The following is a 24,448-nucleotide window of genomic DNA, read 5'->3' on the forward strand; positions in this document are numbered from 1 at the left end:
GTAATCCCACCCAGCACTTTGGGAAGCTGAAGTGGGAGGATTACTTGAGGCCAGGAATTTGAGACTAGCCTGGGCAATATAGCAAGACTCTGTCTCTGTAAAAAATAATAAAAATTAGCTGGGTGTGGTAGCGCACACCTGTAATCCTAGCTACTTGGGAGACTGAGGCAGGAGGATTGCTGGAGCCCAGAAGTTCAAGGCTACAGTCAGCTAAGATCTTGCCATTGTATGCCAGCCTGCTCAACAGAGCAAGACATTGTCTCAATATATACATGTTTATATATAAATGAGTATACATATAAAATATTTATGTACAAGCTAAAATGAGCATTCATGAAACCTAAAACTACTAAAGAAACAGAGTATTACCAATATCTAGATGCCTTCTGAAGCAACCACTATATTATCCTCATTATTTTCTTTAGTGTTATATCACATATGCATGTATTCCTAAGCAATAGTTTACTTCTGCTTCATTTTGAATTTGTTATGCCATATGTATATGGCAACTTTTTTGTTCCACATGTTTGTGAGAGTCGTCTGCACTATCTTCCAACTCCGGCCCTACTCCCCAACATCTAACAGTCAGCACTTGGCATTCCACTATAAGGAAGAACTCTCCCTCTTCTTCCCTATTTACCTATTATTACAAGTATGAACTTAGAAATTATTTTTTCCCAATGGTCTATACTTGGTATTCAAATTAATCCAGATTTGGCCAGCAGAGTCTCTTCAAGCTGGTTCCTGTGTCCTTATATACCCCCTCACCATCATTTTTTGACCATTTCCTCTCTCACACATAACATGATATTCCATTATCCTTTTTTATGTTTTATTTCATTTTTAATTAACAAATAATTCTATATATTTATCAGGTATGTGATGTTTCAATACATGTATACATCGTGGAATGATAAAAATCAGGCAAATTAACATCTATCATGTCAAAAAACTTATTTCTTTGTTCTAAGAAGATTTAAAATATAAATTATTAACTATAATCACTGTGCTGTGTAACAGATCATGAGAACCTATTTCTCCTGTCCAGTTGAAACTCCGTACCCCACTTCATCAACATCTCTCCTTTCCCCGGCTTTCCAATCCTCAGCCTCTGGTAGCCATCATTCTACTCTTCTACAAGTTCGACTTTTAAAAATTCCACATATGTGAGATCATGCCCATTGCACCTATTTTTGATAGTTTCTTGTTCCTTACTAACACAAGTGGCCCTTGAATAATGTGGGGGCTAGGCATGCATAAATTTTGACTCCCCCGAAACTTAACTACTATAGAATACTGTTAACAGGAAGACTTACCAACAAATAAACAGTCAATTAACAAGTTACATGTATTTTATATTGTATTTTTACAACAAACTAGAAAAAAAAGTTACCAAGAAAATCATGAGAAAATATATTTACTACTTATTAAGTAAAAGTAGAACATCATAAAGGTCTTTATCCTCGTCATCTTTGCACTGAGTAGCCTGAGGAGTAAGAAAAGGAGGGGTTTGGCTTGCTGTCTGAGGGATGGCAGAGGCAGGACAATAATCCATGTATAAGTGGACCTGTATACATATACATACTTTAAACCCATGTTGTTCAAGGGTCAACTACTTTCTATCCCCTCTCTTATTTCTTCAAAGATAGTATTGTATATTCTACATCTCATAATTCCAATGACTGAAGCCTTTGCTGGTATGACTACCTATTGTTTCTATTGGCTTTTTGCTCATTGTGCTTTTTCTCTTGGTTTTGTGATTTAAAGATAATTTTATTGTGAGTTAATATTCTTTTATGTGTGGGATTTCTTTTTTCTTTTTTTGAGATGGAGTCTCGCTCTGTTGCCTGGGTTGGAGTGCAATGGCACGAACTCAGCTCACTGCAACTTCACCTCCGGGATTCAGGCAATTCTCCTGCCTCAGCCTCCTGAGTAGCTGGGATTACAGGCACTCGCCACCATGCCCAGCTGGTTTTTGTATTTTTAGTAGAAACGGGGTCACCATATTGGCCAGGCTGGTCTCAAACTCCTGACCTTGTGATCTGCTCACCTCAGGTTCCCAAAGTGCTGGGATTACAGGTGTGAGCCACCACGCCTGGCCATGTGTGGCATTTCTTTGAGGCCTGATTGATTGATGTCTTTGGAGAAGCCCTTTTTTCCAGGTTCCTTGGGATACTACCAAGCCATGAGCACTTTACACTAAAGAACTAAGTTCTTCTTGGTCTCGAGTTTTTCAGGGCACACTGGTTCTATGAACTTAGGCTAAAGACCTGTATCAGAAGCCTATGATTACAAATTCCCAGAAATCTTGTCCCCTTACCATACAGCCAGACAAGCAAGTTTCCTTGCCCTCTGCTTTTGTGGAAAGGACTTTTCCTAGTTAATTCTTTCCATGAGGATACGGCTCTCAAGCACTAGGTTAGAGACAATTACGGATTCTTCCAGAATAACTACAGCCTATAGTGCTGACTTATTTTCCCAGATTACTACTCCTGCTTCCTTTTTGACTTCTGGAAAATTCTATTACATTCTAGTTAGCTCAGACATTAAAAGTTGTAGCATTAGGAGATATACCTAATGCTAAATGATGAGTTAATGGGTGCAGCAAACCAACATGGCACATGGATACATATGTAACAAACCTGCACATTGTGCACATGTACCCTAAAACCTAAAGTATAATAATAAAAAATAAAATTAAATTTAAAAAATTTAAAAAAATTGTTATTTAGAGTTCTCTAGCATTTTTAGTTTTTCCAGATAAACACTCCAGAAAGAGAACTCCTCGTGCTATTTGCTCCTGTATTCTGCTTAATTTTTCAATTTTCAGTGAAATGTAACCATCAGGACTTTTCACAAACTAATGAGGAGCTTGAAAGTACCTGGTTATGCTAAACGTCTTTTTTTTTTTTTTTTTTTTTTTTTAACAATTTCCCACAAACCTGTCCACATTTTCTTCTTGGGGGTGAGTAGCAATAATTGTTGTCATGTTTTTTGGCTTAAGGGAACCAAATTAAAATCATATGTAGAAAAATTATGAGTTTTTACATTTGGGAATAGAAGTATAAAAACTATACTTTCTCAAGATTACTATCAGCATAGAATAATCATATTTATTAAGTACCGAAACTGACTTTCTACTTTTACTTTATAGAGTAAAAATAACACATCGACTTCAAATTCTTAGACTAGTTCTGATAGTGAGGACTGGGACAAGCCATCGACTTCAATGGCTTACTCTATTCCATGACCACTGAAAAGGACATTTGGTTGATGAGTGGTCATCTAGGAGATGTTATGGCTGATAATGAAATAGGGCTTTCTGTATTCAAAACAAAATCCTAAAAAACAAAAAAACCCCACATACATAAAAACTGTCTCCTCTGATAGAAGACATTAGTGACTGTGAACACTGCTTTCAACAACTAAATAGAGAAAGAAAGAAAGAGAGAAAAAGCAAATCCTAAATGTTTTACTTTTTACCTGTGGCACGAACTGAGTTTAGGATGGTCTCTCGATATGCCACCTGGAGAGGCCCGAGATAGGTCTCCAGTCCATATTCCCTCTTGATTCGATCATGAATAATCTCTATATGTAACTCCCCCATACCACACAGAACAGTCTGGTTACCAGAGGAACAAAATAAAAGATTAAGGGTAAATTATATTTATTGCAGAATACTATATAGAAGTATGATGTTAATACATATTTATTTTTCATTAATTACAGTTTCCTTTGTAATTCTTTTTGGCCGGGGACTCTTACATCAAAACATTGCTTTTGCCTTTTCTGACTGGAATAATGAATCAATAAAAAGTGAATTACCTGGCCATTCTCTCCTTCTTCTTTGATAGTCGAATTATCTGCTGGGCAAGTGGCATCTGGCTAAGACTAATGATGCCAACACTTAGCTAGATACCAACACTTCCCAACCACAAAGCCAAATTTCTGGCCAATGGAAGATGAATATAATTGATGTGGACAGCTTCTGGGTGGTGCCTATAAGAGGAGGGTAAAGCCCCTTTCTTAACGAAAATGTAGGCAACTGTCATGACACATCAGAGTGAGGGCTATACCTTGTAAATGGGGGGAATAAATAACCTTTCTCAAAAACCTTTGCCAACAACATGGGCATTTCCCAATCATCCAGGGCACTTTACAGCTTTGTAAGTAGTCAAAACCTTCAGACTAGCTTGAACCTTCATATGAGGAAGAAACTGACTTTTATCTTTCTTGAACCAATGAAGACTAAAGGTATTAGCGTATTAGCTTGGATCTATGGAAGGGACTGGAGACTAAAGGTCAACTACACGGACAGTATGATCAAGCCCCAATAATAATTCTGGCCACCAAAGGCTCGAGTGAGCTCCCCTGGTTGGCAATACTCTGCCGAGAGGGTAACATGTCCCTGAAGATAAAGGAAGCATTGCAAATGTTTAAAACCCTCCCAGACTTTGCTCTATGTGTCTCTTTGGCTGATACTAATTTAAATCCTTTTGCTGTAATAAAACTGTAATCACAAATTAAAAAAAAAATCAGTTGGTATAGGACTGCTATACTTTAAGTTAAAAAGTGAACTATTTGGGGAAAATAGTTGTAAAATAATACAAATAAAATGACTTGTTTATAGGTATCTGTACATATATACTTGCAACACTATATTATGCTGCATAACACAGCACAGCAGAAGAACATATGTTTGGGTAAAAAGTGTGAAAGGCTATTCACCAAGTTTTCAGTGGTTATCCTGCAGAATAAGATGGAGGAACAGAGAAAGTGACTTAATTCTTTACTTGGTAGATCTCTATATTATTTGCTTTTTTTTTTTTTTTTAACGTAGTGCCAGTTTTTATTTTATTTCATTATTTTTATTTATTTTTTTCGAGACAGGGTCTTGCTCTGTCACTCAGACTAGAGTGCAGTAGTATGATCACAGCTCACTGTGGCCTTGACCTCCTTGACCTCCCAGGTTTAAGCAACCTTCCCACCTCAGCATCCTGGGTCTCTGGGACCACAGGTGCATGCCATCACGCCTGGCTAATTTTTAATTTTTTTTTTTTTTTTTTGTAGAGACAGGGTTTCCTTATGTTGCCCAGGCTGGTCTTGAACTCCTGGGCTCAAGCAATCCTCCCGAAGTGCTGGGATTACATTTCGATTATTTAAATAATAGGTTTTTTAAAATAAAACATTTGTGTTTTAATTACTGTTATCATACTCTTCAGTATCAATTAAACTAAATTACTACCTCATTTGGCTGGCATTTTGGGAAAATAAAGTACTCCATGCTTTTCCAGGTTAACTAAATCAGTTTATCCTTTTTAAAGACAAATTTATAACCTTTTTAAGAAACTCCTTCTAAAATCTTACATAAACATTACCCTGTCCTAAAGAGAGGATGCAGAATGTAATTTAATCTTTTCTTGATGAATCAAAACATCTGTTCTACTGCGCTATATTATACAGCACAGTTCTGCACCTACTTTAAAACTCCACTTCCTCTCATGTTGTTACATTGTAGTCTATCACTTCTCTCCCAATTTAGGTGTTTTACTGTCTTCAAAAGCACCTTCCAATCCTCCTTCTAGTATGCTGCTTTTATAAGCCTTAGCATAAAAGGCTCAAGGCTTTGTCTTGATTAAACCTTATTTCAAAATTTCACAAAAAGCTGTCTTCAGGAAGGGTAAAAAATGTTGGGAAATAGTTTATAAATGTGAAGTGTAATTATATAGGGAATTAAGGAAAATTTGCTTATTTAGCTTGATAGTCAACATAAAAGCAGAAATTTGTATTATGAGAGAATTAAAAAAGAAAGGTTTTTCTTTCAGGGCACAGACTTAATGTTTTAGACACACACACACACACACACACACACACACACACACACACACACACACACTCCTGTAGAAAGGCTTCTGGAGTTAAGCAATAATATACCTACTTGTCCAGAGTCGGGATCTAGCCTCACTTTCAAACTTGGATCTTCACGCTGAAGACATTTCAATGCATGTTCCAAATCTATGGGATAAACAACTGTTATCTTTACGTTTCATTTTTTAAATAATTTATTGTATGTTCTAGTGAGTAAAACAGATGGATAAGCAAACAAATTTGGAAAAAGAAATTTCGACCAGGTGTGGTGACTCACGCCTGTAATCCCAGCACTTTGGGAAGCCAAGACAGAAGGATCGCTTGAGCCCAGGAGTTCATGACCAGCCTGGGCAACATGGTGAAATCCCGTCTTTACAAAAAAAGAAAAAATAAAAAAAAAAGACAATTTCAAACAGCCATACATAATGCAGAGACAAAAACAAGCTGATATAATAATAATAATGGGAGGCTACTTGAGATTGAGTGGTCTAGGAAGGCCTCTCCAGGATAACTTAAGTAAAGACAGAAATGAACAAACTATAAGCAAAATCCTGAAGAAAAGGAATCCCAGATAGAGGGAATGGCTATACAAGGAACAATCTGCTGTTGGGAAAAAGAGCAAGAAGACTAGCAGCTAGAGATCAGTGGGCAAAAGGAAGAATAGCATCAGATGAGGAAGGAGATGTGTGGCAGGGATCATATCATGTGAGGTCTTGTAGGCCATGGTGAAAAGTTTGGGTTTGCACTGCGAAGCCACTGAAAGGTTTTAAGAGGAACAGTAACATCATCTGATTGTATTTTCCAAAGACCAATTTAGGAGCTGACAAAAAAGTAAAATGCCTTCAGAAAAACTGGCAATAATGAAGTGCCAAAAGGAGGCTAAAATTACATCATGAATAAACAGGTACTAGTATAACTCTATGATGAATTATCACAACCATTGAGAAAATAATGTATATTTTAGATGGCATGAAGTATGCCATCTAAAGTGATATTTTAATATGCTCAATTAACTGATAAGTATACTCTCCCTCTTTTTATAAAAGAAGTATGTTAGAAGTTCCACAGACAAAGTGTAGCTAAAGAAAAGAGCTGAGCACTGGATTAATGAGCTAACCTTATCAGTCACACATTCAAAGTATCTTAGGTATACAAACCAGGCCTTTTAGACCCACATTATCCAAATGGTAACCACTAGCCATTTGGGGGTATTAATATTATGAACTGCCAGGTGCTGTAAATGTAAAATAAACACCAGGTTTCCAAGACTTACTGTGAAAAAAAGAATGTAAAATATCTCAGTAATACATTTTAATACTGATTATATATTGAAATAATATTTCGATATATTATGAAAATTTATTTCACCAGTTTGTTTGATGTGGCTATAAGAAAATTTTAAATTACATATGTAGATCGCATTATATTTCTACTGGACAATACTGTTCTAGACCCTTGACATCCCAAAGTGGGCTCCAAGGACCAGCAACACTGGTAACGCCTGGAGTCTGACAGAAATGCAGAATCTTAGGTTCTGGACCTACTGAGTCAGAGTCTACATTTTAACAAGAATCCCAAGAGATGTGTATGCACGTTCAAGGTTAAGAGGCATTATTGTAGATAATGTTTTATTTTAAACACATACAGATACTCAGAGTACATGCATATGACACTAAGTGACTTTGGAATAAAAATAACTTTTACTGTAAAATAAATTCATTTTAAAATATTTGCAGTGTTAGCATTGTAACAGGTATCAAGGGTTATAACTGGACCATGGGGTAAGTACAATAAAAGCACAAAAAAGAAACATGTAGATCTGCTTGAAAGAAGTCTAAGTAAGGGAGCTTTGGTAAATCCCTTCCTCTTGGGGGCTTAGGACCCCTAAGCTATTGCCCATTAATGAGACTTTGGATACCAAACTTTTTCTCCTAGTTAAAGGCTTGAGTTCTTAGATGCAAAACTGGCTGGTGCAATTTAACTGCAAGCCCACAATTTGAATTTAGGTGCTCTGCTGCATCTGAAATATAAAATGACTCTCAAATATATTTCAAAGAATCCATGGGTTACTTTGTTTGGGCAGCCCCTGCTCTTAAGTGCCTGGTGACTCCTGATACAACCAGCTTGGTTAACTTTGATACACTTAGGCAACCAGATTCATCATCACTTGATCCTTTTCCACTAGAATAAAAACTATACCTAACTGGCCTCAGGGCATTTAAAGTAACAGAAAAATTGCTGTTAGGCCCATTTTAACTTAAATGCTATTCCTTCAGCAAGTGGACACAAAAAGACTTAGTTTCAGTTTCCTTCGGTACTGAGGGCTGTCTTACATCTATACTCAGATTTCTTTCATGTGAACTCCGTCTGGGTAGGTGAGCAACTGTAACCTCTACTGGGCTAGGGATCTTCCTTCTTTCTCCCCACAGGGTCCTCAGGAAGACAAGGGGAGGCAATAGAGATTGCTTTTGTTCTCCCATAATCTGTGAGTCCAACTTGTTTTCAAGGGAAAGAGGGCTTCTAATGCCACCTCTAGAACCAGAAGGTTTGTCCTTAAACAGTATGATATAGGAATTCAGTGAGAGCCTCATAAAGTGTGATGCTTGAGGTGAGACCTAAAGAAAGGGTAAACATTTTCCAGGCAGGTTAAGTTCATGGGCTACTATTATAATGCAAGAGAGAACAGAAGAAAAGAAATAGTGATGCAAAAGAGCACGGTACCTTCAGGAAATCACAATTATTTTACTGTGGGAGAATAAGGTGTGGCTAGGTACTATAGTTTTATTTTTCTTTGGGTTAAAGAAGAGGGTCAAAAGGAAGGCGGAAGTTTCAAGAAATGAAGCCAGGCAAGAAGGCTGTGGCAGAGACTACTAGCAGCCTTACACTCTACTTTGCTGCTGCCTACTTAAAAAGCTGCTTTTACCAGACTTCCTTGCAACAGGCTGCCATATGTCTCAGTACTGGCCAATGACATAGAAGAAGTCTTAAGAGAAAAGGGCTATATCTTCTTCCTTCCCCTTACTCCTTTCTGTTGTCAGAAACTCCAAGGTGATGCCCGAGGCTCCAGAAGCTATGCACTCAGGCAGGACAAAAAGATTAGAGCCTGGATCCCTGATAACATTGTGGAGCCAGTCTAATCCCTGACTACCAATTCAAGGCTTCTGTTATGAGATAGAGAGAAATAAATTTTTGTCCTATTAAAGCAATTGTTATTTGGGGGTTTTCTGCTATATGTAACCAAATCTAATTGGAATCATGGGTTTTACATACCACACTAAAGAGTTCGGGTGTGTGCTAGAAGTAATGAGAAGCCACTGAAAAAAATCTGAGCTAAAATGCTAAAGAACAAAGTAACTAACAAAAGGTCAAACAAGATTATCCACAGTATATAAATATCTTCATTGAGTTCTAGAGGTTGAGGTAGAAAACAAGGTAAAACAGCATTTTTATACATGATGATGAGAAACTGAATCGGTTAGGAATCAGTTACTGTCTAATCTAATATACTAGAAGGGCAGTTCTAAGGCCAATTACTTAGAATCCCATAGATAGCACTACAAGAGTAAGGAAGAATATAAGAAGAATGGCCAAGAAATAAGAAGAGAAAAAAATGAAGGAATTTGTAAAAATCAAAACATCTTAAATAAAAAACAGGACCAACCACAAGAAATGTTTACCAATATATTCAGATAAAATTTACCTCAATCACATAAAAAATCTCTTGAGGGTATATTGTAACTATTTTATATAAATAATCAGAGCACTAATTAGTTGACACACTAAGACCATTTATACCTGGCTGCTTAGATACTGACGGGGGTTCTATAGTACAGAAGAAAACAGGTTCTGGAATCTCCACTCCAGCCAATAAAAGTCTCTCTGCTTCACTGTTTTGTCTGTGCTTCTTTTCTCCTTCCCTGTTGGCTCTACGAGCTGCAGCTAATGCGCTGGACTTGGATGAGACAATGGTGTCTCCAGTGGCAGTCTGCAAGCAAACGAGATGACTTGGAACAAAAGTGGCATTTAGCAAGCACTCATCTTCCACCAAGAACCACAATATAAGAAAATTTTTTTGTGGCCCTTTCTTTTCATCAGAACTTAGAAATAAAATTCAAAAACCTCATTAATAACTTTGCATAAGTAGAGCTAATTTAACTTGCGTAAGAATTCTATCCAAAATACTACTGTAATAAATTCTAACAAACAATAAAACACATACACATCCAAAATCATTTGGCAAAACAAATGTACCTTCCTAAATTTTCAATCATGACAAGACAGGTTAGGGAGAAGTCCATTAGAGTGTTCTACCACCCATAAGAATTTATTCTTTTTTACAGAAAATCTCCTATTAACTAAAATATATAATTAACCAGAATACCCTTAACTGTACAGACTGCTGGCTTCCATGTAGAGGCCAGTTATCTTTTAAAAACTGTAATTTCACTTTTAAACTTTTATATTGTGACGTTCTGTGCCAGTTTCCTTCTCTGTAAAAACAATCCTACTGAAGCAATAGTCCCAATGTATTTGTAGAGCTCCTTCAAATACATACAAGGAGCTCCTGCCTTCAGGGAGACAGAGGGGACATTCCAATGCCAGCAGTCCATTAACCAGCCTATAGGAATTTTCTACTGAAGGATCTTCAAACTCGAAACTAATCATGAAGAGTTAAAATGTTTAAAATAACAATGTTTACTACATAAAGGTCAATGAGAAAATATTTGATTTAATCCATATAAATGAAATATCCTTAGTTTTAACCCATTAAAAATAAATACAGCATCAAGTATTTTCATCAATTCATCCTACAATTATCTATGGAGTGTCTACTATATGCAAGCACTGATCTATGGATGGTAGAGCAGTGAACAAAAAAAGACAAAAATCCTTGCTCTCATGGAGCCTTTACTAACAAAACATTATAACCTGATCAGTTATAAGTCTAGGTTAAATTTTCTGCAATGCTCAAGATAGGAATAAACCCAATGGAAACAAAACAATATTTTATATAAACTTAAAACACACATATAGGTATATACATATATATCCATAAACAGTATGTTATTTTACTTGGATTTGAACTTTATATGAATACAATCCATCCTGTCTGTGGTCTTCTGTAATTTACTTTTCTTCCTAGTAAATGTATGAGATTCAGCCATGTTGATAAATATGCCACAATATTCTTTATTCTACTATTGATAGACATTTGGATTGTTTATGGGTTTTTGATATTACAAGTTGCTTACTTGTAATTAAACATTTAAGCTGTTATTTCCTAGAGAAATCATTTGGTCACTTACATGTTTAAGCCCAACAGTCAAAGCAATGTTACCAGCAGTCAATGAAGGGATCTCTACATGTTGGTCAGCAAACGGCAAAAGCAGACGACTTATTCTTTCCCTGTAAAATCATGATTTTATATTAGTAAAAGTATTTTTAAAGAAGTAAGTACAGTTTTATAAAATAACCTAAGCTTCTACTTACGTGCAGTTTCCATTAATATTATGAATGGCCAACTGGGGTTTTACTGTGCCTGAGTAAATGCGCATAAAAACCAGTGGTCCTCGCTGCTTGTCATGGAGAACTTTAAATGCCAATGCACATAAGTCATCCTTATACCACTGCCTATAAAATAAACATTCCAAAAAGGCCTATAAAATACACTTCCCATAACTGCAAAAAATTAACCTTAATGTCCCCAAAGATCTCTTTTATCTTCTAGTAGAGCTACTTAGAGCCACTAAATAATGTCTTTGTTACATAACTCTTTTCTTCCATTGACTAAATTACTCAATGGAGATATTACCATTAATTCCTCAAAACTAAAAATAATGGATTCTCTTCCAAATATTACTTCTATTTGTGAATAATTTCATTGCCAAGAGCTCTCTCCATGAAGGCTATACCTGGGAATATCACACCACTTATCAAGAAATCTGCACAGGGTAAATAAATAGGTACTTTCCAATTATTGTTTTTACGCTCTCCTTCCACTTTCTGTTCATTACATAACCATAAAAATCCATACTATAAACTTGAAATTGTTCACATAACCAACACTCTTAACAGAATGATGTTCTTAAACTGGTAATCACTGATAAGTTTTAGAATTGAGTTCTCCTGCAATTGCCAAATTTTGTGCATCTAAGGAGAGCTCCATATTTTCATTAGTTTCAAAGGAGTTCCTGACTTAAAGTAGTTTAAACACTTCTATGACAGAACTTCTCCAATCTTATTCCCATTCCCTCCGATTTTTAACTTTAATAAATACTAATATAGAGCTTACTATACCAGGCACTGTTCTTTGTGCTTTCCAAATCATTTAATTCTTATAAGAACACCATGAGATAGGTCCTATTCTTTGCATTTTATGGATGAGATGTTAAGCAACTTGGAAGAGCTAGGATTTAAATCCAGTAGTACAAAGCCTATACTCTTCACCATCATGCCTCTCCAGTTTAGAGATATGAAAAGTTATTAATGTCAGGATTAAGATAATTAAAGTCCATTTCTCTGCCATTTTACGCATTGCTTACTCAGCTTTTAAAGGACTTATTACTTACAAAGCTTTTAGTGACAATAGGAGTAAAACAATGACCTTTCTTTATAGCCACAAAATATTTTGAGCTTATGAAAAATCCTGAAATCTAGATGAATATAAATATAACTATAGAATATTTAACAAACATCCCCAGGATATCACTTTTCTAAGACTAAGATGGCAGGGTCAACACTCATACTTTTACACAGAGAAAAGACATACCTCTTAGCTCTATCTGTAAGACATCTCTTTTTACAAGAGATGAAAAATGTTCCTTTCAAGCAAAAATTACTATGGTTCCTTATTATATCATTTGCAGTAACACTCATCATTATTATTCAAAAATGGTGATTTAACTACTTTTCATAAAAGTATTTGCCTACTTGTTTCTTCAACGCTATAGAATTTTAATATACGTGATTGCATACTTACAGAAATTCATAGTTACACTCTTCAGGTGAAGGCAAGTACATAGTAACAGCATCTAACAAGGGCTGTATCCCTTTGTTTTTCAGGGCACTTCCACAAAGCACAGGCACTGCTGTCTGAGCTAGTGTCACTCTATGTATTGCAGTCTGTAGCTACAAAGCAGAGATACAAATGAGCATTTATTTTGTGTACTGGTCTTGGCCAGAAGCTCAAAATTAGAGGTTTTCTCTAACCAGCCATGTAAACAGCACTCCTCATCACACCTTCATCATTTTGTTGGCTTAGTTTTTAACACTAATCACTATCTGGATGTTAGATATTTATTAGTTTATCTGTCTCCTATTCACTAGAATGTAAAATCCATATGAGCATTACCCCTGGAAATACTGCTAAATCCCCAGCAACAAGAAAAGTGGTTAAAATAGGCACTCAAAAATATTTCTTGAATAAATGAATATATTTGTGATTTAACTTTGATAGTCTAACAGAGGAACTGATCATAAATAAAATATATAAATCTGAGTTACCATTTCTTCAAATAAATTAAATCCATATTAAACAAAATCCAAAGGAAAAATGAGAAATCCAAGTAGGAAAATTTTTAGAAAGATTTCAAAAAACAAGAAAAGCTTGAGTGTATTTGCAAGTTATTATTGGTGGGTCAATTCTACTTTAGATTGTGAGCTCTTTGAAAACATAAATCAGGCCGGGCGTGGTGGCTCAAGCCTGTAATCCCAGCACTTTGGGAGGCCGAGGCGGGCGGATCACGAGGTCAGGAGATGGAGACCATCCTGGCTAACACAGTGAAACCCCGTCTCTACTAAAAATACAAAAAATTAGCCGGGTGTGTTGGCGGGCGCCTGTAGTCCCAGCTACTCGGGAGACTGAGGCAGGAGAATGGCGTGAACCCGGGAGGCAGAGCTTGCAGTGAGCCGAGATCGCGCCACTGCACTCCAGCCTGGGGCACAGAGCAAGACTCCGTCTCAAAAAAAAAAAAAAAAAAAAAGAAAACATAAATCATGTTATGTGAACATAGGGTACAATAAATATCACATTTAAACACTCAAGCAGTTTCAAAATTGACATTTCAATCAAAAGAAAAAATCACTTTTTTTCATTCTAACTTACGAGTGGCTCAAAAATATGTTTCAGCTCTTGTGTTTTTAATTCTTTTAATGAATACTAAGTGAATTTGCTAGGCTCATCTTTGGCTCATTTTACAGATTATTACTTAGAAACACTTCGCTTGGCAACTCTTACGTTTCATAAAGAAAAATAAACAGTAAATTTGCCAAATTCATAGGAAAAGTCCCTGGCAGAACAAAACAGAGTTTCCTTCAAGAAATCTGTCTAATTCAATTACTATCAATATTTTCATTGCCTCTTCTCTGGCTTACTGTATGTCAAAAGACAAAAACAAAGAACTGTAATGAGTTTCCATGAAAAATTTAAAAAGATTCAGAAAATAATGTTCTCAGAAAAATGGTAATTGTAGTAGCCTGAAACAACAGTAAATTTTAATACAAACTTTCTGTGATTTCCCTAAACATCCTTAGAGGAATTATCAGGATGAAAAGACTACAAAGAATGAGTAGTTAACTGATGCAGACTCAATAGAAGTTAAACAGATTCAATTTTTAATTTTGTAAAGTATATATGAAAGTAATAAATCACTGCCATGAAGTATTGTATTAGTAGTGACTTTAACTTAATGTTCTCCTAACTTTAAACTTACCACTTTCTAATAATATGCAAAGTTTAAAAAAAAATGCACACACATCAAAAGCAGAGAAATCAAACTACATCCAATTAGTAAAATTTTGCCAAAGCTATTGAATAATAAAATTTACCTTTTCAGCTGGTAACAAATCAAAATTCTCACTAAATTCTTCTAAAACCAAGTCAGCAAATTCATCATCCAAATCTGCAACCTATAAGGAAAGGTTTTAGAGTTCTATAACTTCCATTTACTTTCATTAACTGTTAACTTGTCCAAACACCATAAACAGACAATATTCAAATATTTCAAGACAGCTACCTTACCTAGGCCAAGCAACTCTTCACTTCTTCTAAAGAGATAAAGAAAAATGTTTTTCTTTGAAAGGAAAAGAAATGGAAAACTAAAGATACTATTAGGAGTTTCCTAAATTCACAGAAAGCCAGAGCCTGATAAAGCATCTTAACTAAGTGCTATCAGTGTGCTCAAAAGAAATCAAAGAAAATGTGCAACTTACAATGATAGTACATACAATAGATTGGCCTTTCTTAGACAAATTTGGAGGTTTTAGTTTATAAAAAAGTTTCATCTGGTTTTCCTCTAATATTCTGAATGTTCACCAGATCTCCCAAGACAGTCAAACTAAGAGAATTAATGTTGCTGTAATCCCACACTGAAGAAATACATTTATGTTAGGGAAGGGAGGCGTAGGCAATATTTCAATAATAAAAATGCAATTGTCTATTTCACATTCTTTTCAGAACCATCTGCCTATATGAAATGGGATCATTCAGCTGACAAATTAATAAAACAGCTTCAAAAGCGTATAACAGTACAAGGGAGCAAAACGTTCAAACTTGGTAAAAAAAAAAAAAAAAACACACTGTTAACAGGATTAAGTATAGCAGAAATGTACCTAACCATCCTTCTGGAAAGCATTTGTGATGGTTAAGCTCAGCTTCTGGAATCAGACTACCTAGAAATGGTTCCACCACTTACCAGCTTGTTCAAATTTTGGTTATTTCACCTCTCTGCCTTAGTAACTCACAGAGATGATAGTAGTATCTACTTCTTGAGGCTGTTATAAAGATTAAATAACCAATTCAAATTATGCTTTTAGAATAGATACTAGTGTATAAGTATTAGCTATTATTACTGTGCACCTTGAATATTGGAAGTTGATTCTATTCCACACTAATCTTACCCACTAATTTAAAGGAAAATTTTAAATTATGGCAAAATATACATAACATAAAATTTACCATTGTACTCTTTTTTTGATACGGAGTCTGGCTCTGTCACCTAGGCTGGAGTGCAATGGTGCAATCTCAGCTCACTGCAACCTCTGCCTCCTGGGTTCAAGCGATTCTCCTGCTTCAGCCTCCTGAGTAGCTAGGATTACAGGCGCGCCACCACACCCGGCTAATTTTTTTGTACTTTTAGTAGAGACAGTTTCACCATGTTGGTCAGGCTGGTCTCGAACTCCTGACCTCGTGATCTGCCCACCTCGGCCCCCCAAAGTGCTGGGATTACAGGCATGAGCCACCGTGCCCGGCCCACTGTACTCTTGCACAGTTCAGTAGTGTTAAGTACTTTCACATTACTGCACAATAAATCTCCAGAACTCTTTTCAACTTGCAAAACAAACTCCATACACATTAATTAAACAACGCTCTATTCTCTCTGCCCTTCCCCAGCCCATGGCAACTACCATTCTACTTTCTGTCTCTGAATCTGATTACTCTGGATCCATGGATTTGGGTTGCTTCTACCTTTTGGCTATTGTGAAGAATGCTGCTAAGAACATGTGTGCGCAAATATCTCTTTGAGACTCTGTTTTCAATTCTTTTGAGTATATACCCAAAAAGTGGAACTGTTGGGTAATATAGTAACTCCAAATATTTAATTTTTTGAGGAATCGCCATACTGTTTTCCATAGTGGCTGCAACATTTACATTCCTACCAACGGTGCGCAAAGTTGTAATTCTCCACACCTTTGCCAACACCTATTTTCTGTATTTGACAGTAGGCATCCTAATGGGTGTGAAGTAGTCTTATTCTGTAAATTTTATACATACTTATGTATTTCTTATAATTAGCATATTATTAGCTACTGACGGTCTCAGATTCTTTCTGAGATTTCTGTCACATACTATCACATCCTAGAAGACCACAAGACATGGGCAAGTGTGTGTTGGCTCCTCAACTAGATTACAAGATCCTTCTTAAGTTTATTCTTATAGCTCTTCTACATTAAAACAACACAAAAAAACTCAAAGAGGAATGAATTATTAATAAACATCAATTCCACTTTTATATCTTCTATGCTCCCCAAATTAAAAAAGCAGTATAACAAAGCGGGTAAGAGCTTTAGCTCTAAACTGAGATTAACCTGGGTTCAGATTCTAGCTCAGCCACTTTATTAGCTGTGTGACAACTATTTAAGCATTTGAGCTGCTATTTCCCCATCTGTAAAATGGGGACAATATAAGGTTCTTGTGAGGGTTTAATTAAAAAGTATATGTAAAGCACTTAACCTAGCACACAGTAGGCCCTCATTAACTCAATAACAAAAATAACAATTATTATGTTAATGATAAAGTTGCAATGATTACTACATACAGTCAGGCATCAGTTAGTGACAGGGATAAGTTCTGAGAAATGTGGTGTTAGGCGATTTCGTCATTCTACCAACATCATAGACTGCACTTACATAAACCTAGATGGTATAGCCTGCTTTTACACCAAGGCTATGGCCTATTACTCGTAGGCTACAAATCCGTACAGCATGTTACTGTACTGAATACTGTAGGCAACTGTAACACAATGGTAAGTATTTGTGTATCTCAACACAGAAAAGGTGGAGGAAAAATATAGTATTATAATCTTATGGCACTGTCAACATTCATGTGGTCTGTTGTTGACTAAAATGTCATCATGAAGTACATGACTATACTTCAAAAAAAAAAAAACTATGTACAAAAGATGAGTGAAAAAAACTAATGCTGACAGAATTTATTTGGACCAATTCAATTTAGAAGTGAAAAATCAAGGGCTCTGATTCAAACGTTTTTCTCTACCACAATATTCAAGAAATTAAGGTATGTTTTACTTATTGCCGTATATACTAACAATATAAAACTACAAATATTAACAATCTTGCTATTTTGAAGATTATAATTTTGAAGGTGGATGAGGCCCAGAGCTATATACCAACTATAAAATTGACGGTTTTAAAATTTTCTAAATAATTTGACATCTGGTGAAAAGTAAAAGAAATGCATATCCTTTGACCTAGCAATGCTACTCCTTAGTTTAATCCTAAAGAAACTATTGCCCATGTGCACAAGTAGATACAAAAATGTTCACAGCCACATTGTTTGTAACAGCAAAAAAGAGAAACAACCTCAAAGCCCATCCACAGGAGAATACCCAATAAAGTGTGGTAAAATCATATATTATAACAATATACAAGATTGAAATGAATAGACTATAACTACACATATTTGCAACATAAAGTTCCAACAATGTTGAGCAATGTCATAAAATACAAACAGTATCATTTCATTTATGCAAAGTTCAAAACATGTAAACCTAAGTTATTTAAGGATTTATGGTAAACTAAAGAAAAGCAAATGAGGCCTGGCGCAATGGCTCACGCTGGTAATCCTAGCACTTTGGGAGGCTGAAGCTGGCGGATCACCTGAGGTCAGGGGTTCAAGACTAGCCTGGCCAACATGATGAAACCCCATCTCTACTAAAAAAATAAAACAAACAAATTAGCATGGAGTGGTGGTGCATGCCTGTAATCCCAGCTACCCAGGAGGCTGAGGCAGGAGAATTGCTGGAACCTGGGAGGTAGAGGCTGCAGTGAGCTGAGATCGTGCCACTGCACTCCAGCCTAGGCCACAGAGCAAGACTCCGTCTCAATGAAAACCAAATGAAAGAGAAATACTGAAATAATAATTTGGGGGACAGGTAGATGATTAGTGGGAGAGAGAGATGAACACAAAATGGCACATAGCATTTACATTGTATTAGGTATTATAAGTAATTTAGAAATGATTTGAAGTATAGAGGAAGACATGAATAGGTTATACGCAAATACTACATCATTTCATGTCAGGGACTTGAGCATCTGCAGATTTTGGTATCCACAGGAGGTCCTGCAACCAATCCCCCAGAGATGCTAAAGTATGACTATATTCTATTTCTTAAGATGAGTGGTGCACACATTGGTGTTCATTTTATCATTCATTATACTTTACTTGTTCAATTAAGGCATTCCTTGCTTCAGTTGTTTCCTTCAGCAATTCAGGATCACTCATTTCCAAGAGGGGCTTTCTCTCAAAGTCTTTTCCATCATTTGAATTGCAATTCCAAAGAAGTTTTTCTTTCGTTACTACATCCACCACTCCTTTGAAAGTTTTGGCTTCACCAATTGGTAACTGTAAGTTAGAGTGAGATTTACATTATTAAATGATCACTCACTGAAAACTACATTGATGACAAGTCTTTTCTAATTGTACCATTTTCCCCAAAATGTCTATTATCACCATTACTATAATCTGTGACTATTTCTATTTATACCCCAACTTCTTCAAAAATGATTTGAGATAGCTTTGGAAATGTATATATTGTCACAAAATAAATTAATGAGGAAACTGAGAAGAAGCTGATGCTATTAACCAATTTACCTGTAAAAGCAAAGGCTTTGCCTTTAACTTCTCTCTGATGCTTTCAACTGCATACTTAAAGCTGTAGAAAGCAAAATAATTATAGTTAAAAACATGGTTAAAAATTCTTTACCAAAGGTATCAAAAGAGGAAAAAAAACTCTTTCAGGTTTTAAGAATGTTTTCTAAAATTTTAACCCACTTTATTCTCCTTAACGCTCACTATTCAACAGTTTTCCATAGGACAATGTCTGGAATAAACTTTTATGTCAATTTCAGATATCAGTAATTACCCTAATCCAGCCACAGAGCTGTTTAGGGTATTATTATTGTAAACTTCACATAACTATACTTTGCAATTAACATTAAATGAATTGATCAAGGTAACATGGATAATAAATTGCAGTTGGGATTCCAATGCAAGATTTGTGATAAGCCAAGGATTCTTTCTTCTACAACTAGGTTTGCTACCATACAAGGCTACCGGCTTTCTTCCAAGAGCCTGCCTAGTCTTCGGCATTCTTCATATCGTATGCTATGCTATTCATTTCTATGCTAACACTGCAGCTGGCTACCTATAGAACACAAGCCATCTTTGGCACACAAGCTACATACATGCAGGTCATTCCAGTCCCAACGTTTTTTCAGAACCAGCCTATTTTCCAGTCATCTCCCTCCCCATTGCCAAAGGCACTGTCTGACAATAAATAAGTACTTCCATCTACCACAAGGAACTTCAAGCAGAAAAGGGTCAGAACTTGAGGCTAGTACATTTTAAAGGTTGCTGGGCTATTACTAATCAAGACAAGCTTCTTTAAACAAACAGCCTCAAAATTACTATAGAGAGGGAGATAAACACAAAGCATATCAATTACTGTGTAGTTTTAGGGGAGGTATAGTTTATGTTTCATTTTTGCCATTCTCCCATCACAGGCCACAATCTCTCCCTATCACATTTGTTCTAGAATTTTTAATATTCTTGATTCTCTCCCTTTCACATTTTCTCCAAATCTTTCAAATATTCTTGATTCTCTGAATTATGTTCTCAGAACAATGCATCCACCATTCTGTAAGTCTCTGACCATGACCAATACATCTCAGCATTAACTCTATTCTGCCCTACACGCAGGTCTTACAGCATCTACATTCTCCTCGTCCAGTTCTTTATTGACAGTATCTTACCCAGTAGCTAAGAAAATCAGAGAATAAGGAAGAACACCTTCAAATGCAGGAAACAATTCTCTATTCTCTATCTTTAGTGATGATGGGAAGCACCATACCTTCAGCAATATAGGGACTATACTATACAGTTCTAAAGAGAATCAATGGAATCATCAAGAAGCCACTTTGATCCCAGAAATATGATTCAGTCTCTCTATACTAGAAACAGGATGATTCACCATCTATCAGCTATTAGTCCCAAATTGTTATGTAACCTATGGATTAGCTGCTTTGAATTTTTTTATGGGAATAAACTGGGATTCCATGGAATATTTATACCCTATAATACCATAGGAAAAAAAAATAGCTATTTCTAAATTTAAGTTATAGTTCATTAAAAGCTCAAATTGTAGTTTCACCCTGATAAGCCAATGAAACACATTTCAAATACCTTGCTCCAGTTTTGTCCATCTTGTTTAAAAAACAGATTCGAGGTATATTGTGTTTATCAGCTTGCCTCCATACTGTGAGAGTCTGGGCCTAAAGCAAAGATGAGGAAGAAAATACATACTGAACAAAAGTAACTATGTTACTAGACCTGGAATGAAGAGATCCAAAATTCTACTCTCAGATAAATTGGGCTCTATTCTAGCAGAGAATTAGTGCAACTGCACTTATATTTCTAGGGTCACTCTTTTAGCTATCAAGTTAACACAGCTGGGAATGTGATGAAGTGTGAAGGGGAGTGTGCTTCAAACTACTTGAGAATACTCTGGGTGAACTAGGTGGCCAAACAAAGAGAATTAACACCTAGGAGGTACTGAGAATCATGCAAAGTGAACTTAACTGAGAATCAGGAGACCTACTTCTTGTTTGGCTTTACTTTTCCTAGTAAATGTCATGTGACAGTGAACTTATTTAATGTCAGGTTTCTGATCTATGAAATAAGAATTTTGCCTTAATTATTTCAGACACTTGTTTTGAGGTAAAAGAAATGTAGGAGTGTACTATAAAGAAGCCAGTTTATTTTTTAGGTAAAATTTATATACAATAAAATACAGATACTAAGTGTGTAGCCCGATGCGTTTTGATAAAAGTACGTTTGTGTAACTACTACCCTACTTAGGACATAGAACACTCTATTACTCCTGAAATTTTTCTCATCCCTGTCTCCTATAAGCAATGTGTCCTGATTTCTGTCACCATAGCTTCAGTGTCTTATTCTTGAACCTCATACAAAATAGCATGGCTTCTTTGGCTCAACATATTTTTAACATTCATCCACATTGTTAGGTATATCAGTTCTTTTTAATTATATATACGTACCAGTTGGTTTTCCTATCCACCTGTGGATGCGTACTTGGATTGTTTCTAGTTTGGAGCTCTTATGAATTTAGCTGCTATAAACATTCTGAACATGTCTTTGGTGGACAAATGTCTTCATTCTCTTGGATAAAGATATAGGAGGAGAGCTGCTTGAGTATATTTAAACTTTATAAGAAAATTCCACCAGGTGCGCTGGCTCACGCCTGTAATCCCAGCACTGTGGGAGGCCGAGGCAGGTGGATCACTTGAGGTCAGAAGTTCAAGACCAGCCTGGCCAACATGGTGAAACTCTGTCTCTACTAAAAATACAAAAATTAGCCAGGCGTGATGGTGCACACCTGTAGTCCCAGATACTTGGGAAGCTGAGGCACAAGAATCGCTTGAACCTGGGAGACAGAGGTTACAGTGAGCCAAGATTGCACCACTGCATTCCAGCCTGGGCAACAGAGTGAGACTCCTGTCTCAAAATAAATAAATGAAATGAAACAAAATAAAACAAAATAAAATAAAGAAACTTCCAGATAGTCTTCCAAAGTAGTTGCATTATTTTGCAGTCCTTTTAATTTTTTTTGAGACAGGGTCTCACTCTGTTGCCCAGGCTGGAATGCAGTAGTGCGATCAAGGCTCACTGCATCCCCAACCTCCCTGCTGGGCTCAAGCAATTCTCCCATCTCAGCCTCTGGAGTAGCTGGGACGACCAGTGCACGCCACCACACCCAGCTAATATTTTTTTTGCATTTTATAATGGCGTTTCGCCATGTTGCTCAGGCTGGTCTCTAACTCCTGGGCTCAAGCAAACCCACCTGCCTCAGCCTCCCAAAGTGCTGGGATTACAGGTGTGAGCCACCATGCCTGGCCTCTATTTTGCAGTCTTATCAACAATGTGTAAGATTTCTAGTTGCTCCACATCCTCACCAACATTTGCTATCACTCTTTAATTGTAAGCATTCTTTTGGGTGTGAAATTGAATCTGTGATTTTAATTTGCATTTTCCTGAGGACTAATGAGATTATACATCTTTTCATGTGCTTACTAGTCATTCACATGTGTTCTTTTGTGAAGTGTCCATTCAAGTTTTTTGTCCATTTTTTTCTGGGTTGTTATTGATTTATAGTTCTTCATATAGTCTGGATACAAATCCATGGTTATAGATATGTATTATAAATACTTCAGTATTTATTTCCCAAGAACAATCATATTCTCTTATACAACCAATACTATTATTGCACTCAGGAAATCTAATATTTGTATAATATGTTTATCTAACATTACAAGTATTTTCTCAGTCTATTCCTTGTGTTTTTAATTTTTTTGTTTTAATGAACAGCTATAATTTTGATAAAGTTCCAGGAATCAACTTTTGTTATTTATGTTTCGTGCTTATGTCCTCCAAGAAATTTTTACCTACCCCAAGGCTGTAAAGATATTTTTCTTCTAGAAGCTATGTACACATAACTTAACACTGTGATCCACTCCAAATTAATTTTTGTGTATGATGAGGTATGTGTGTGAGGCATGGGGGGTGAGTATCATAAATTTTCAAAGAACAAAAACATATTGCAAATCAAAACAAAAAACTCCCACCATCCCACCTGCCAGCTAAAAGCCCATCCATTGTTTAAAACAAGTGCCTTCTCCTTCATGAATTCAGAAACTTCCTATTCAAGCACATTTCAATCTTGTAAGTAATGCAATCTGTTTGAATGATTAAGCGTCAAATTTATCTAAAGTTATAACAACAGAAAAATGGAACTATTAGGAAATAAAGTGACATAGAAAGAAACAGAAATAACAGTGTATAATCAATCTCACACCATAGTGTCTTCTGCCAGAATCCATGAAACTATGGCAGGCTAACTTGTTAGCTCGAAAGTAAGGTAGAATCTCTGATTCCTCAAAGTTCTTGACACTAGCTTTCATATTTCTCCTTTTACTATGAAATATCTGAGATTACATATAGATTACATCTCAATATAAATTCTGATTTCCTTTTACCATTATTTGATTTATGTGAACTTACCAAATAGATGGTTACAGTTAACTAAATTTGATATATTCTACTTTTTAAAAAATCATGCTGTTCTAATTCCCTTTACTCTGGCAATATTATTTACCTCTACACCAGCAGAGGCATCAAATACAGCCACTGCACCATCCAACACTCTCAGGCACCGCTCAACCTCCAAGGTAAAGTCCACATGACCTAAGAAAAAGATAAGACGTATAATGCCTTCTTTTTAACAAAACCATCATATGATCCAGCAATCTCACATCTCACTCCTAGAGGGGTGTGTGTGTGTGTGTGTGTGTGTGTGTGTGTATCTAAAGGTATTGAAAGCAGAGTCTCAAAGAGCTATTTGCACACCCTCCATAGCAGCACTGGTAGACAAAAGGTGGAAACAACCCAAATGTCCATTGATGTATGAATGAACAAAATGTGATATATACATACAACGGAATACTATACAGAATAAAAAAGAAAATATTGTAGCACATTGCCACATGCTACAATATGGGAAAATTTGAGGGCTTTATGCTAATGAGATAAGCCAATCACAAGAGGACAAATACTGTATGATTCCACTTACAAAAGGCATCTAAGCTAGTCAAATTCACAGGTATACAAAGTAGACAGTGGTTGGCAGGGGTGGAGGGAGGGGGCAAAAGGGAATTGTTGTCCAATGAATATAGTTTCATTTCTGCAAGATAAAAAAGTTCTGGACAT

The 24,448-nt window shown here is 36.1% G+C and overlaps 1 protein-coding gene across 3 annotated transcripts in view; it reads right to left on the reverse strand.

The window, feature by feature from the left end:
* GFM2 (G elongation factor mitochondrial 2) overlaps window positions 1–24,448 on the reverse strand; it is a 46,251-nt gene that overhangs the window by 5,648 nt on the left and 16,155 nt on the right. For all 3 annotated transcript variants that reach the window (XM_030798549.1, XM_030798550.1, XM_030798551.1), the window contains 11 exons: window positions 23,838–23,926; window positions 20,849–20,937; window positions 19,259–19,319; window positions 18,830–19,009; window positions 14,695–14,775; window positions 12,848–12,996; window positions 11,359–11,499; window positions 11,175–11,274; window positions 9,664–9,853; window positions 5,939–6,015; window positions 3,484–3,622 (listed from right to left, as the gene is read on the reverse strand). In XM_030798549.1, the coding sequence (XP_030654409.1) occupies window positions 3,484–3,622; window positions 5,939–6,015; window positions 9,664–9,853; window positions 11,175–11,274; window positions 11,359–11,499; window positions 12,848–12,996; window positions 14,695–14,775; window positions 18,830–19,009; window positions 19,259–19,319; window positions 20,849–20,937; window positions 23,838–23,926 (1,296 nt within the window). The remainder of the gene's footprint in view (window positions 1–3,483; window positions 3,623–5,938; window positions 6,016–9,663; window positions 9,854–11,174; window positions 11,275–11,358; window positions 11,500–12,847; window positions 12,997–14,694; window positions 14,776–18,829; window positions 19,010–19,258; window positions 19,320–20,848; window positions 20,938–23,837; window positions 23,927–24,448) is intronic.

The sequence above is a fragment of the Nomascus leucogenys genome, chromosome 18 (genome assembly GCF_006542625.1).
Source record: "Nomascus leucogenys isolate Asia chromosome 18, Asia_NLE_v1, whole genome shotgun sequence".
NCBI classification, from domain to species: domain Eukaryota; kingdom Metazoa; phylum Chordata; class Mammalia; order Primates; family Hylobatidae; genus Nomascus; species Nomascus leucogenys.